This window comes from Osmerus mordax, chromosome 26 (assembly GCF_038355195.1).
Source record: "Osmerus mordax isolate fOsmMor3 chromosome 26, fOsmMor3.pri, whole genome shotgun sequence".
Lineage (NCBI taxonomy): Eukaryota > Metazoa > Chordata > Actinopteri > Osmeriformes > Osmeridae > Osmerus > Osmerus mordax.
The window spans coordinates 9230237-9244974 of NC_090075.1; the positions used below are offsets into that span (position 1 = coordinate 9230237).

The following is a 14738-nucleotide window of genomic DNA, read 5'->3' on the forward strand; positions in this document are numbered from 1 at the left end:
ATGGAAATTCTGACGCTCACGGTGGAAAAAGGAGTGATGAAAAGGGTATCTTATTTAATTTCATAAATGTTAAAGCGTTATGTTAGAGTCATTTTATTTCATTCATAAGTTCCTTAACCTCTGTTGTTAATATCGCCGATAAAAAGTAAATACTGTTACGAAGCATTTGTTTGTAGGAACGAACGATAGACGTACTAGTAGCTAGTTTCGCCGTTCTATGGCAGCTACAGTACTGTATGATGACAGTCGTAGCTAGCGTTGTAAGCACTCGTCACTAGAATGGCCATAACTTTAAAACAAACGATCATATTTCAAATCTGTCTGCTGTTCTACATTGCCCACACAATTATGTATATATATCAACTCTAACATGGCCTGTATCTTGTATTGAAAGTGCTCAAAAATTAGCTCGTCTAATGGTGGACTGAGAAAACATTTGTCAAAGCGAAGCGAGCGGATGTCGTCGGAGAATTCCTACTGTGTTAGATTTACTGCTTCAAATTGAAAACGGAGAATATATTTAGAGTAAAGACAAGTTTCTTAACGTCTGTGTTCAATATCGTCAGCTAAAAGTACAAACTTTTCAGTTACGAAGCTTTTGTTCGTAGTAACGCCAGCTGCAGTAAACCTTTCGTGACCCCGGTTTGGCTGTTCGTGACAGTCGGATATGACAGTGTTGAGCCTCGATTTTTGCAGATTTCTGTGAAACTTTCTTAAAGAAAAATAATCTAGCTAGATTATGTACACTTTAAGTTCAATGTACATACCTTGTTTGGCCAATTTTGTCGATTGTGGAAAAAAGGAGAACCGTGTTAGGTTATGGAGAGCCATCGCGCTAGCTTGGAATTGCGTTATCCCACTCATCACTTCAGTGGTCATAACTTTTAAACAAAATAGTCTATTTTAAATATGTCTGCTGTTCTGAATTCACGACAAACGTACGCACATTTCATACGCTGTAACATATCCTCTATCTTGTAGTGAAAGTGGTTAAAAATTAGGTTTTCTAAAAAAGTAATGCAGACGGAGAATACTTTTGTCTGCTATGATATTGATAACTGTTATGCAATATACTCTTCATCACTATATTTGCTCATTTTTCTAACTTCAAACTTTTTTTCTGTTTCTCAATCTTTCATTCTTTAATACTTTTAACTAGTGGTGGGCCGTTATCGGCGTTAACGCGCTGCGTTAACCTGAGACTCTTATCGGGCGATACAAAAAAATATCGCCGTTAATCTATTCTCAAAGTTTGGTTGGGAGCTGGGTCTGTACTACGCAAGCTATAATGACTTTCACCTTGATATTTTAGCGCGGATGTATACCTTGCCGAATTGCACTGTAGAGGGCGAGAACGAGTCTTTGAACCTGTGTGTATGCCTTGTGTATGAAATTATCACATCAAACGTAACGTGCCAACATGGATGCAGCTATGAAGCCGCCTGGTTTGCTTCAGGGAAAATGTATTTTTAAGAAGCTTCCCAATGGAAACCTCGACAAGACTAAGGTTGTTTGCACCTTGTGTTATGCGGAATTAGTTTACTGTAGGAGTTCTTCCAGTCTCAAATACCACCTAAACGCAAAGCTTCCCTTAGCTAATGCGGAAGATGCCGGGTCAAGCACTGATGTAGCGCAGGGGAAGAGTCGTCGTCAAACTACTGTTTGAGTGCAACCGAGGCAAGCCCGTCAGCACAGCTCTATCAGCCAAGCTAACTAATCTAATAAACAGTTAATAAACACAAGTACATCTTATTGAACATAATTTATTTTCAAAACCAATTATATAGAACAGCTATCTCAAGCAGTTTGTGATGCATTTTGGAAACAGGAGATGAGCCCCTGGTCTAATGCGCCACCTGACTTGAGAAATCCGTTCTCAAAGACTTACGGTGCTTGTCCACTGCAGCGACGCGATGCGAGCGACGCAATGTTTTCCATTCATTTTCAATGGAGCCAGGCGAATCGCTTGCGTGGTGCATTGTGGGTAGCGACGCGACGCGATTCAAGCGATTCGAGTTGAGATTTTCTCAACTTGATGCAAATGAGGAGCTATTTTCGCTAGCGATGGCCAATCGCATTGTTTTCCTGTTTCTCGTAACGTAGCAACCATGGTAAACATTTCTGGCTCTCAGTTTCAGAATGGAGGAGAAAATAATTGCTTGTGTAGCTGCTTACCCGGTGTTGTACGACACATCTCTATATTCGTACAGAGATGTTAATAAAAAAACGATGCATGGCGCAAGGTTGCCGAAGTTGTTGGTGCTTTTACTTTCAAATTCAGTCTAGTCACATTACGTAACTTTGTTCTGTGTTAACTACAGTAGCTAGCTAGCCCGGCTGGAACTCCCTATCGTATCGACAGATTAGCAGACTTTGAGTAATATAATAAAACGTTTTTTACACATGTCAACGTTTATGTCTATTAAACAGTTTTGTATTTTGTATACAAGTTGTATTTTGATCGATGTTGCGAGTATGTAAACCCAAGTCTGCACACTTGGCCATGACAACTACAACAGTGACTTTAGAGAACTACATTTTACATTAATCTGTTTGAAACGCCCCCGAGCGTGGTGAACTGTGGGAAGGCGAGCGATGGCAAGCGATTCGCGTCGCTGCAGTGGACACGCACTGTTACTTTTAGTCATTATTTGGGTAGCACACATTCTGAATGCCTTCGGTGGAATTCAAATAAGCCATTTTAATCTAGATTAACGCCAAGATTACAGTGAGATTAAGCTAGATAAAAAAAAAAATCTATGCCCACCACTACTTTTAACGATTAAAAATGTATGAAAGTCAATAAGATACTCTTTTCATCACTGTTTTTTCTCCATTTTCAATAGTAAGAAAATATCGCAATGCATAACAATGACAGATATACTTTTAACAATTTTTCTCACCATTTTCTTTTTAAAGCACATACCTCTTTTAAAATTTTTGTAAAACCTTCTTCACTATTCAAGCCATCAAAACAATCGTTTCAACTGCTTTCAGCAAACACACACATTTTCTTCAGGAAATGTACCTTTCTAGTTATTTTCATGAACAGATTGACAAAGTTTAGGCTGTGGCAATGAAGTTAAGGTTAGCAGTTAGATAGACTTTTGATTTAAGTAAGGGGAGTGCCGAACATGTTCTGTCGCCGTTTGACTTCCTACAGCTGTGTAGATGTGTTTGTAGTGTCTCGCGTAGGCTACAGCGTTGCAGTGAGCAACACTGGTTTGAAACCACAGGTAATGATAATTTCACCCACAAATCGTTTACTTGTAATGTAATGTCATAATAAATCCTACAACGAAAATGTATTTGTGAGGAATGTTTATTTTAAAGATTGAAAACAGATGCATCATAGACCACTGTAGTATGTGTTGCCCGGGCAACAGAGGCTAATGTCATGATGCTAATGCTTCAGTGAAATAGTAGACTACCATTTCCAAAAGTAGATGTGGGCCTACTTCCTTAATAATATCAGCTAATATTGTACATTACATTTCATAATTGTCTTTCACATCACAAAGTAAAATGAGTAAATAGTTATCACCCTGGCCTCTTTGCTTGTGGCGTTCCTGCAGCTGCCTTGCAGTAAAGCTATAGTTAGCCTAGCTATCCCCCAAGTTAACAGATGCGAAACGAATGTTCTGCTACAGGTAGTCACGCGTGTTTTCGTGACGTTAGTAACGTCAGTGACTGTGGCTAGCAAATTAGCCACCGTTAGCTTCACTTTTCACCACAAAAACGCAATTTCTACTTAAACCATGCAACGGAACGTAAAAAAAAATACAACCAACGCAATCGCTACCAAGACGAACCTTTTGACACCGCCGTTGTGTATGTAGTCCAAATATTGACTGATCCTTAGGGGGGCGAAAATAAACAAATAATATATATGTGAGAGAACATAGGTTGTGCCCTTGCCGAAGGCAAAGCACACCCAATAATAAGTATGCAGAATAACAATAGTGTTTTTGCTTGCAGCAAACACACTAATAATAAGTATGCAGAATAACAAGTGTTTTTGCTTGCAGCAAACACACTAATAATAATAATAAGTATGCAGAATAACAATAGTGTTTTTGCTTGCAGCAAACACACTAATAACAATAGTGTTTTTGCTTGCAGCAAACACACTAATAATAAGTATGCAGAATAACAATTGTGCTTTTGCTTGCAGCAAACACACTAATAAATATATATGTGAGAGAACAAAGGTTGTGCCCTTGCCGAAGGCAAAGCACACCCAATGAGGCTATTCAAATAACATTTCAACACATTTTAAAGCAGAGTTCCAGTTTGGAATCTTTAATGTTGTGAATTTCTCCACCCAGCAGTAAATACTATGCAGTTGCTCACAGCAAAATAATTTCTGTATGCAAATGACGTGGCAAAATTACTTCCATCTTTTTGAGGATTTCAACTTTGTTAAGAAGCAAAAAGAAGCAAGTTGTAAAATATCTGCTACTTTAACACATACACTGAATATGTAAACACACAGGCTTGATTCCAATATAATTTTCCATGAACATTTTCAGCATATGGTTGAGCTTCTTTCGGACAGACATAAGTTCAACATTTTGAGTAGGTCTCATGTATGAATTCCTTTTTTCTCAAATAGACATTTCTTACTAAATGAAATATTGATTTTGAGTTTACTGACTAATTACGCATTTTAATACAACAACTGATCCTTCAGATATACATTTTCTATCACAAGATATTGTCAAACAATTCATGTATTTTTTGTGGCAAATTGGTAAAAATGTTACCATTGAGTTGCATCAAACTGCACATATGCACAGTAAATGAATTAGGTAAGACAGACAACGTGGGTTCAAATTTTGGTCTTTGTTGTACAATCTTTAGTTGAACACAATTTTTGAAATGTGTATTTCTTTAATAATCATTCATGACTAAATCACATGGTAATCAAATCATAGTAGCCTTAAAATGATTACAAATGCTTACCTGAAATGTGACACGTTCTAAACATACTTCCAAAAAGAACATGAAACTGATAAGTCCGGCCTTTTGCAGTTGAAAACTAAAAAGGTACCCCAGTCCACAGCTAATATGCAGAAGGGCACATTTTGTACCAGTCCATTTCTGTCTTTTCCCCTCTCCTCTGTTCCACTTTGCATTGTGAATGACTAGTAAAGCATACATAATGCAAGAAAGTGATAAGTGGACTCAACATTGAGTGGGTTTGATAGAATTTGAGGGGTCATATTTCTTGGAGTCCCAGTCTGTCTTGGCCTGCTTGGGTGTGGATATGTGTGCCAAGGAGCTATCTCTACAGTCCGTTTGGGAAGAGGGGGGGCTGAACATCTGGTCAGTCTCTCCTCTTTGGGTACCTTCGTTTTGAACAGAGTGACAAAACAGTGGGCCTGAAGCATGTGCACTGTGACTAAAATCACCTATGCTTTTGAATTCTACTGCTACCTTACTGGGACTACCAGCATTTGTATCTCCAACTCCCCCTGCCGCTTCACCTCCACTTACTGCTCCCATCTGAATCTCTGCCACTATGCTGAGGCCTTTTTCTGAACTCTCCACTCCATCAACCTCAACCAACTCCACCCCAGACCCTTCTGCACTATCCAGCAGGAATTCACCAAGCTGCTGGGGAGCTGAGGTGGAAAATGCCTCAGTGAGGATGGCGGCAGTCTCTGCCATCCAGTTCAGGTCTGATGTAACTTCACCCCTCATTGCGAGGTTGCTGGGCTGAGATCCCTGCATGGGACCTTGGCCCTGGGTGGCAGCTTGGGGTTCTCTTGGTGTGCTGTTCTGATCAATTGCTTCCCCTCCCTGAGCTGGAGCTATGGCAGCAGGAATAGAGCCTTGGGTTGCACTCGTTGAAGTTGTATTATTGTTGATATTGTCCTGCAGGGCTGTCTGGTTGCCCTGGCCCGCCTGCTGGTTCTGAAGCAGCATCTCCTGGATGCGGATCTGCTGCAGGATGGCAGGTAACTCGTAGTGGTGAAAAAAATAGATCATTGAGTGCTGTGGATAGATGACGGAATAGAAGCCAGGTCATGGTTAATAAATGGTTTACGACATGGTTATGGATTTACAGACTTTAGCCTAGTTCCCTAACAATCTGTGATTGTAAATGTTAAAAGCCAGTTATTACTAGTTATTTGTAGAACGTATATAAAATAGTGTGAATGTCAACAACAGCATACAAATATTTGAAATGGAATCCTAGAGATTTGCAGAACTAAAACGGAAACTAAATTGGCACCACAAAAAAAGCAGTTCACTGAGACACTGTCCGAGTCAGTCCTCCATATGCCCAAATAAGTGCTTAATAATAAGCGCTTGAGGCAAAAACCTTGGTGGTATTGCATTTCCGATAGTATTAGTATTGCATTTAACAAGGCATGAGCAAAAAAGGGAACATTAGCCGATCGCTGATTTACCTGGAGCTGACTGAGCGCAGGGATAAAAGGCTTGATAATCTACACTTTCTTTGCACATGGTTGCACACATACAAAGTTTATTCCCATTATTTTTTATTTAACAGTTTTGTAATGGACGTTATTATGTTCATGACATGACAAATGTAGGGTAAGTATTATATTATTATTGTCATTATAGTGTGACGTTGTGACTTATGCTTATTCTACAGGGGTCATTTGCCATCACTTTTAAACCTTTTAGTTTTATCCTATTTTATTGACTACTAATAAATTGCTTAAGGTCATCCTGGGTGTTTCCCCTTTTTTAACAGTGGAAGTAACATTTAAATTGCTGGTATCAAACAAGAACCCCACATGTTTGTGTGACATATTTCTTAAACCTTGCAGAAAGTAATAGCAACAACGCATTCAAAAATGAGACGCACAGTTAGGGTGGGAAATAATAAATATGTGAGATAACAGTAGTGTGCCTTGAAAGCAAGCACACCTAATATATTTATTTTTTTACAATTACTAATACAATTACTTTTTTGGGGGCATTTATCCCTTGTGGATTTTGTAAATAGAATATCTAAAATAAGTCCCAAAATAACTAAATCTGTACAAATGTAAGGAATCTGAATGCTTTTTAAAGGCATTGACTAATTGAACTTCCACATCACCTGTATGAAGAGCCAGGAAGTAACCAGTGCCAGGCTGCTGTACTGCCCATTGAAACGGTAGTGGTAGGCGTAGAACGCAAAGTGATACAGATAGAAGAACCTTGAAAAGAAACAACAGGGACTGTCTTAGCTGAAATTGCCTCAAAAATAAGGACAAAGGACAGAGTAAAAATTATGAATAGCATTTACATTACATTTAGTCATTTAGCAGACGCTCTTATCCAGAGCGACTTACAGTAAGTACAGGGCCATTCCCCCGAGGCAAGTAGGGTGAAGTGCCTTGCCCAAGGACACAACGTCATTTTTCACGGCCGGGAATCGAACCAGCAACCTTCTGATTACTAGCCCACTTCCCTAACCGCTCAGCCACCTGACTCCCACCTGACTCCCACCTGACTCCCACCTATAGCATGACAAATTGCAGCTGAGTTTGGCTTATGCTTGTGTGATCCCATTTCTCCAGCCAATTGTATTGGTGTAGTGTATGGATTTGCTTAGACACCAAACAAGCCACTTACATGACCAGTGCTGGTGTTTACAGATGTGTTTGGGTTTTACCTCAGCCAGTGACGTTTGCTGGTGTTGGTGTGGCAGCAGATAGCATCATACTGGTCAGCCAACCACACAATTAGGATGATATAGAAGGCTGTGGTTGTGTCATTAAAAAATTCTGACATGATGGCTTCCATGCCTGTGGAAAGGAGGGGGGGAAGTATGTAAGTGTCTGAACTTGGTCATTTCCCCCATATTTATGAAGTAATGCAGAAAATTACATTTACATTTATTCATTTAGCAGACGCTTTTATCCAAAGCGACTTCCAAGAGAGAGCTTTACAAAGTGCATAGGTCACTGATCATGAGAACAAGATAACCACAAAAACATTGCGAGTAGCCAAAACATGAAGCACACATTGTGAACAACCAAAGTAAGTGCCAAAGGGAAGAACCATAAGAGCATGTAGTTAAACAAGTTACAATTAAACAACATGAACCGCTATAATATAAAATATATAAAATTCAATTTGTCACAAACAATGCATGTGTTCTACTATGTAAAACTGCAATGCCAGATCCCACAGAGGTGTTCTACTTTAATTCCAAACCGCTGGACGGTCAAAGGAAGGAAAGACAAATTAACAAGCCAAATTAATTATTTAACATTTCAGTCATGTGCATAAGAGGACAGAAATGCATCAATAAAGGCAAACAATATCTTAATTTGCTGTGCGTTTATTAATAGAATACAATAGAATTGTTATTTCTAGGTATGGTCCAAAACACTTGAAGGATCTTACCCACAAGGGCCAGAATGACGGTGAGCAGAGGAGCTGCAGGGAAGGCAATGGTCATATTCATTTCCAACATCTGCAGTAAGTCCACTGAGGGCAGAGTGGGGGGAAAAAAAGATCAAAACAAAAATACATTATCATACATTTTGGATGGATGTCAAGCTGTACACCTTAATTGTATGACTTTAAAGAGGTCATTGGCTGCAAAACCGAGTGTACCTTGTCCTAGTTGAATAACGACAGTTCGGTGGGTAAAATGGACATACAGTAAATCTCCTGTACTGTATGTCCATACAGTACATTGACACCTGGGCACCCATTGACCCAGGTGTCAATGGGTGCAAGTCCATTGACACCTCTTTCCTATCTAAATCTCACAATTTGAACCGGCTGCTGTAAAACGAGCGGTTTAAAAAAATCCACATTTGTGACGTCAAAAATGTGGCTCCACCTTTTTTGGCTCTGGTCTGTACCTTTGTCACGCCCCAAAATTTGCTGCACACTGCTCTGTGTACTTCCACGGAATTACAAAGAAGAACGTTTTTCAAGGACATTGAAAATGGACTACGGTCGTAAATGCAGTGTTCCAGGCTGTACAGGGAATGCTGACACTTTTCAGAGTCTTCCCAAAGAACCAAACACTCGACCGGCTGTGATGTTTGTCTATGAGAAGATCCCTGCGCAGTTCGACCCTCAATTACACATTTGCTCTAACCATTTCACCATGTAAAGCAGGATTTGCTATGAAGCTGTTGCTGAAAAGAGGTGCTGTTCCGACCTTATGTTCATCACAACCGCAAGTTGTAGTATGATTTTGATGCTGACAGTTATTAGCAATGCTAACGTATCCTGTATCTAGCATAGGTAGAATGTGTGATGATTTAGTTTATTGGCAATGGGGCTAACGTTATTTCATGTTCCTGACTGTGTTTCATTCGAATAAATAACCTGTGTTGTCACGTTAATCTACAATTCACGATTCATGTTTGTCCATATCTTTGTCAGGTTATTTTTTATTAGTTAGCAAGATAGCTAACTGAAACTGAGTTGAATCACGATAGTTTGGTTGCTAAGCTGTAACGTTACCCACCTAAGTCGATCCCGTTTGCTTGAACAACAGAAGTGGAAACAACTAACGTATCTAGTCAATCTGTTGAAAACAGTGTGGTGTAGACACAGATTTATTTGTACGTTTTTATTTCAAGTCTCCACCTTCTATGTTTTTTTAAGACAAAGAGTGATTTATTTAATATTAAGAACCAGAAAATACAATACACTGGCCACCTTCGATGTTTCAGTGAGTGCTGTTGGCCGTGTTGCGTCTTTGCTCCGTAGCTTCACTCGTTGTGAACCAACCAATCAGCGCGCAGCTCATCTATATATTCATGAGCATACCATAAAAGGGAGAAAAGCTCTCGTTTTATTCCAGGGCTATTTCACAGGGTGAAAGAGACCTTAAGGAACAGTGTGAAATACACTATAAAATCAGTAAATGACCCCTTTAAGGACAAATACGTTTGTGAATCTCGTCAATGAAATTAGGTTTTGGCATAATAAAGCAGTTGCTACTACTTAGTCAATGACCCTCGTGCGCAATCTGTGCAGAAGAGAGATTGTCCAAAATCTTTCACATTTACATTTATGGACAATGTTATTTACCACACAAATAATTTATTGTAAAATGTTTGCATTTTGTGTGTGTATTAGTATATTTTAGTAGTAATATTATTTACAGATGTTCCTTAATTTGAGGGTTCTGGTTTTGCGGTAAGATGCCACATGTAGCATGATGGGTGTATTATAAGTGTTTGCTATAAGGGGCCGAAGAACGCTGTGACACTGATACAAAGGCCTATATCAGACCAATTCAACTGTGGGCCAACGGGCTGAATCTGGCCCTTTAACAAGGTTAATCTTAAGAATTTAGAACTCTGTTCTGAAAGGTAGATTTAGGAAAACTATAGAAATATTTTAAATTAGACACACTACACTGCTATATGGCCAAAAGACTGGTGGTGAGTTATATTTAGATATCTGTAATGTCTTTATTTTGTATATGGAGTATTATTGAATTTGACTCTTTATATTTTATGAATTTTGTACTATGTGTAATATGTCTTTCACCTATATTTAGTCTGTCTATATTTTCTAGTACATCTTGTACTCAGGGCTCCCTTGCAAGGTTGGGATAAAATCTGCTCACCTATGAAAACGAAAATCTGGTGGTGGGAGTAACGCAGAAGCATAGAGACTGACAGGGTCTGTAGGTATGGAAAGAAACAAGATTGATAAAAAGAAAACATGTATGGCACAAACTAATTTTCCCTCATGTACACCACAAAAACCAAGGGATGTAAGGTCCCTTGATCTAAAATTAAAGGTTGCCATTGGGATGATTATTTTACAGCTAATTTGCTACAGAAAAGGTGCATTGAACCACTTACAAATATGACCATGATGACAAAAGCTGCCAGGTAAGAGGTGCGAGCCATCCACATGCTTACAAATCTGTAGTGTTCACCAGATACCACATTCCTAAGGAAACCTGTTGACAAAGTGCAAAAACTGCTTGAAAATTGCCACATATTCAAATAGGACAAAAGTGAGTAGATTAGAAGGAAGTGTACTTTCTTGTATTTTTGTGAAGTGTATTTCCTTAACAAACAATGCACATAAACATACCTTTATTTTCCTCATTCTCAGCCAGAGCCTTGACACTGGACATGAGGATATCATCGTAGCCGAGGAACTCATCCAGGAGAAAGCGGCTGAAACCATCTCCAAAGCACTGATCTTTCAGAGGATCTAAAAACAAAAAGAATCAGTTGTCACCTAAGATAAGAGGCAACCCTATTATGATATAATGCTCATCTGGGAGTCAAAGGACTATCCAATTATTTAATATTTTTATGAAATGCTGGCTAGCTAAAAAGCAGCAAGATGAATAAGATGAATTTCTCTAATCAAACTGTGAAAAGGTTAACCTGTGGTATATCATCAATTTTCAACGTCTGCCAATCAGTCAGATTTCAAGGTCGGAACTACCCGCTGTACAATGAGTTATCTATGCCAATACATAACTACATGCTCTTATGGTTCTTCCCTTTGGCACTTATTTTGGCTGTTCACATTATGTGCTTCATGTTTTGGCTACTCGCAATGTTTTGGGGGCTATCTTGTTGTTATTATCAGTGACCTATGCACTTTGTAAAGCTCTCTCTTGGAAGTTGCTTTGGATAAAAGCGTCTGCTAAATGAATACATGTAAATGTACATCAGCTGGTCAAAATACAGCCAGTCAGAATTTTAAGAGCTAGATGACCATAACTAGCTATCTACAGTACTTGTGACTGGATAACTAATTAGTTAACATTGTTATCAACAATCACACCAACTCAATGACAGCATCAGTTAAGACATTTATTCTTGCCAGTTATAAAACTGAAGTAAAACCAAGGCTGGAAACAAATGTTTATGACATAGAACAGTAACATTCATATAGAATGCCAAAAAGCATTTAGGTGCTGCCAATCTCAATATCTTTAAGCGGGAGCTTGTAGTAAAAAAGTACAAACTGTCACAAAAAGGTATTTTTTGAAAGCCGTTGGAGGTTACAAACATTACACTAACGATTTTTTAAAGTCGCGTTAAGATTACATACATTTTTTAAATAAAAAGGAGCAAAATTGAAAATCTGTCCACCCTAAAAATAGTAACATATCAGTGTGCATGTAAACATACTGACTAATATTAGTTTGGAGAATAGGCAGCTGATAAGACACCAAGAGTTAAGAGATGGTTATGTGTTACAGACTTAAGTAATTCAATGCATGCAAGACATGTTACATAAAGTTCAAGACTTGATTGTATTGATTAGATTTAGTTAACAATAACAAAAGTGTCTCTGCTCCCACAAACAAGCTCTAGCTATGGCTGGCCTATTATGCTCTCTTTGTAATTTTTTTACTTAACTAAAGTCACATTCACTTTATAGTTGATATTCTTCTTAGATTGTAAGTCAAACTGATCAACTACATGAGGATGTCAAGGATCCCAAAATTAAGAAAGTGTTATCTGAATCGCATACATGAACTCACAACTGCTCATCTGCAAACCATGAAACAGTGATTTCCCCTGTGTACATGTTAAGGGTTTGATTCCCCATACATTCAATAAAGAGCTTGCAGTTGTCTTACATCACTGATTAGTTGTAATTAACTAATGTATATCTGGCAGAATAATGGCTCTGTACTGAGCTCAAATGTAAATTAACCTCTTCGCTGTACCCCAGTCACTCATTATGTCAACGTCTTAACAATCCTGTAAAATTAGCTAAACAAGGAATACCCAAAGTAAATTGAAAGTTAGAATCCCTGTAAGTGCCACTGCTTTTCTATTATTTAGGTTAGGCAGGGTATTTAGCACTTTTGTTGTTTTATTTTCTTTGGTACCGTTCATGGTTCTCCTGTGACGACTTTGTTGTTAATAAACACCTGGCTATTGACACCCTGTCTCGTTTGTGTTCTTTGTGGCTACAGTTGTTATACCCTCAGGTTCCCCCTAGACATCGTGCTTAACACCTTAGCCGTGCAAGTTCAAAGAGGGACATAACACATTGGGGGCTTGGCCAGAATATTAATCTTCCCGCAGTAGGAATTCCAGGCCATGTACTTATTTCACTGATTCTTTTCTTATAACTTTTTGTCCAAAGTTTAATAGTTGCACTTAATGTAGCTTACCTAGAGTGACCACCATGACAGGGATGTTGAGCCGCTGTCGGGTGGTTTGGGAGAGCCGGAGGAAGCCATACTCCAGAGAGTACTCCACTATGTACTCCTCCTGAGGCCATACTAAAGAAAAAAATACACACATATGTTTAATCAAAATACTCACCTTAAACACAGTGAACATTCTACCCTCTTAACACTAGAAGCGTAGAGCAGGGGTCATTTGACCCCAATTGTGTCTTCGCACTCAATCAAATTCCAGGACCCTGCTTTCTAGACTTTTTACTAGATGTGTTATATCATCAGTATTTTTTAATCACACCGGAAAAGCTCATTTAAGGCAAATTTACTCATGTTTTGGTTTAATTGCAGATTAAGATTAAAACAGATGTTGCAGGGTTCCATTGCAGTCTGTCATTCAGACAAAGGTTGTATAGCCTAAATAATATTTGTTTGTCCAGAAAAATATGTCTAGTTTATATATAGCCTATAATTACGTGCAAAATGATGACAAAAACTTTTCTGAATTCTATGAAGTGCATTAGCTTTACATGGGCGTTTGTTTGTTGACTGGTAAGCGCAATGGTAAACTAATCCGTTTATGAATATAAGTAGGCCTACTGAAAGGAGATGACGGTATGGGCGGAGGGTGTTATGATCACTGTTCACAATAGTTTAACTGATTGTTCTTGAATGTTTATAATTGACAATAATTAGAGACACGGACAGACTACAGGGCTCCTTGACTTCTCGGTGCGGCTGGCCACAATTGTCTCCACTCTCTTTGCACACAACTTCTTCCTTCAGAATCCAAGTCCCCCTTTTTTTATACCCTGCCTAACATAATAACAGGTTACTCAATACAATTGCTTACAATAGCATTTCAGAAATATCTAGTAGTATAAATGAGTAGCTGTATTTTACAGCTTCTTAGAATCTGGCTGCAATGAATGCCCATATTCTGTACAAAGAGTGCGTGAACATAACAGTAAGCTAAATTAAATGTATTCTTGAGCTGTAAGTATCAAAATGGAATGCTGGGAATGTTGGAACTGGAATAGAGTAGACAGCCTTGAAAGAAACTGATGAGCCCTAATTTTTTGATACACTACACGATCGATCATTAGAAGGGGGGATGGGATGCCTGAAAGATGCCTTCACGTTTACCAGCTGAAAAAAAGAAGAAATCCTGTGCATAATGCAATGCCAGAGAGTAAAGGGAACAAAACATATTCTAAATGATTTGTCTGGCTAGTTGTAGTAGAGAGGCCACCTACTTGATTTATCAAATGCAACTTTCGTTTTACACATAATGCACCACTGCTTTTGTGTAACCCCTCCATCCACACTTGGAACTGGAGTCCCAATGTTACAGTAATAGCCCAAATAAAACCACAATAGACATTCTCAACCAGTATGATATTATCCACTGCCCGTCTTGTCATTCCGAAAGTTGTTAAATTGAATAGGCTAAGCATCAACATGTAACATCAAGTAAGCCTATAACCTAGAATTTCCAAACTAATGACTCTTGCCTAATTTTTGTCAGTCGCCTATAACTGTATCTAGGGCTTGGTGGTATGACGGTATATACCGTGCGACGGTAGAAATGTGTCTACCGGGAGAGATTTGGCTATACCGT

The 14738-nt window shown here is 38.7% G+C and overlaps 1 protein-coding gene across 1 annotated transcript in view; it reads right to left on the reverse strand.

Moving 5' to 3' along the window:
- Positions 1-4279: 4279 nt before the first annotated feature.
- The window catches only part of tmem259 (transmembrane protein 259), a 90045-nt gene continuing 79586 nt past the window's right edge, over positions 4280-14738 (reverse strand). Inside the window, exons 4-11 of the mRNA XM_067230067.1 lie at positions 13109-13219; positions 11053-11175; positions 10815-10915; positions 10574-10631; positions 8377-8460; positions 7640-7772; positions 7082-7181; positions 4280-6000 (exon numbers count right to left, since the gene is read on the reverse strand). Coding sequence (XP_067086168.1) covers positions 5188-6000; positions 7082-7181; positions 7640-7772; positions 8377-8460; positions 10574-10631; positions 10815-10915; positions 11053-11175; positions 13109-13219 — 1523 coding nt within the window. The 3' untranslated portion in view covers positions 4280-5187. The remainder of the gene's footprint in view (positions 6001-7081; positions 7182-7639; positions 7773-8376; positions 8461-10573; positions 10632-10814; positions 10916-11052; positions 11176-13108; positions 13220-14738) is intronic.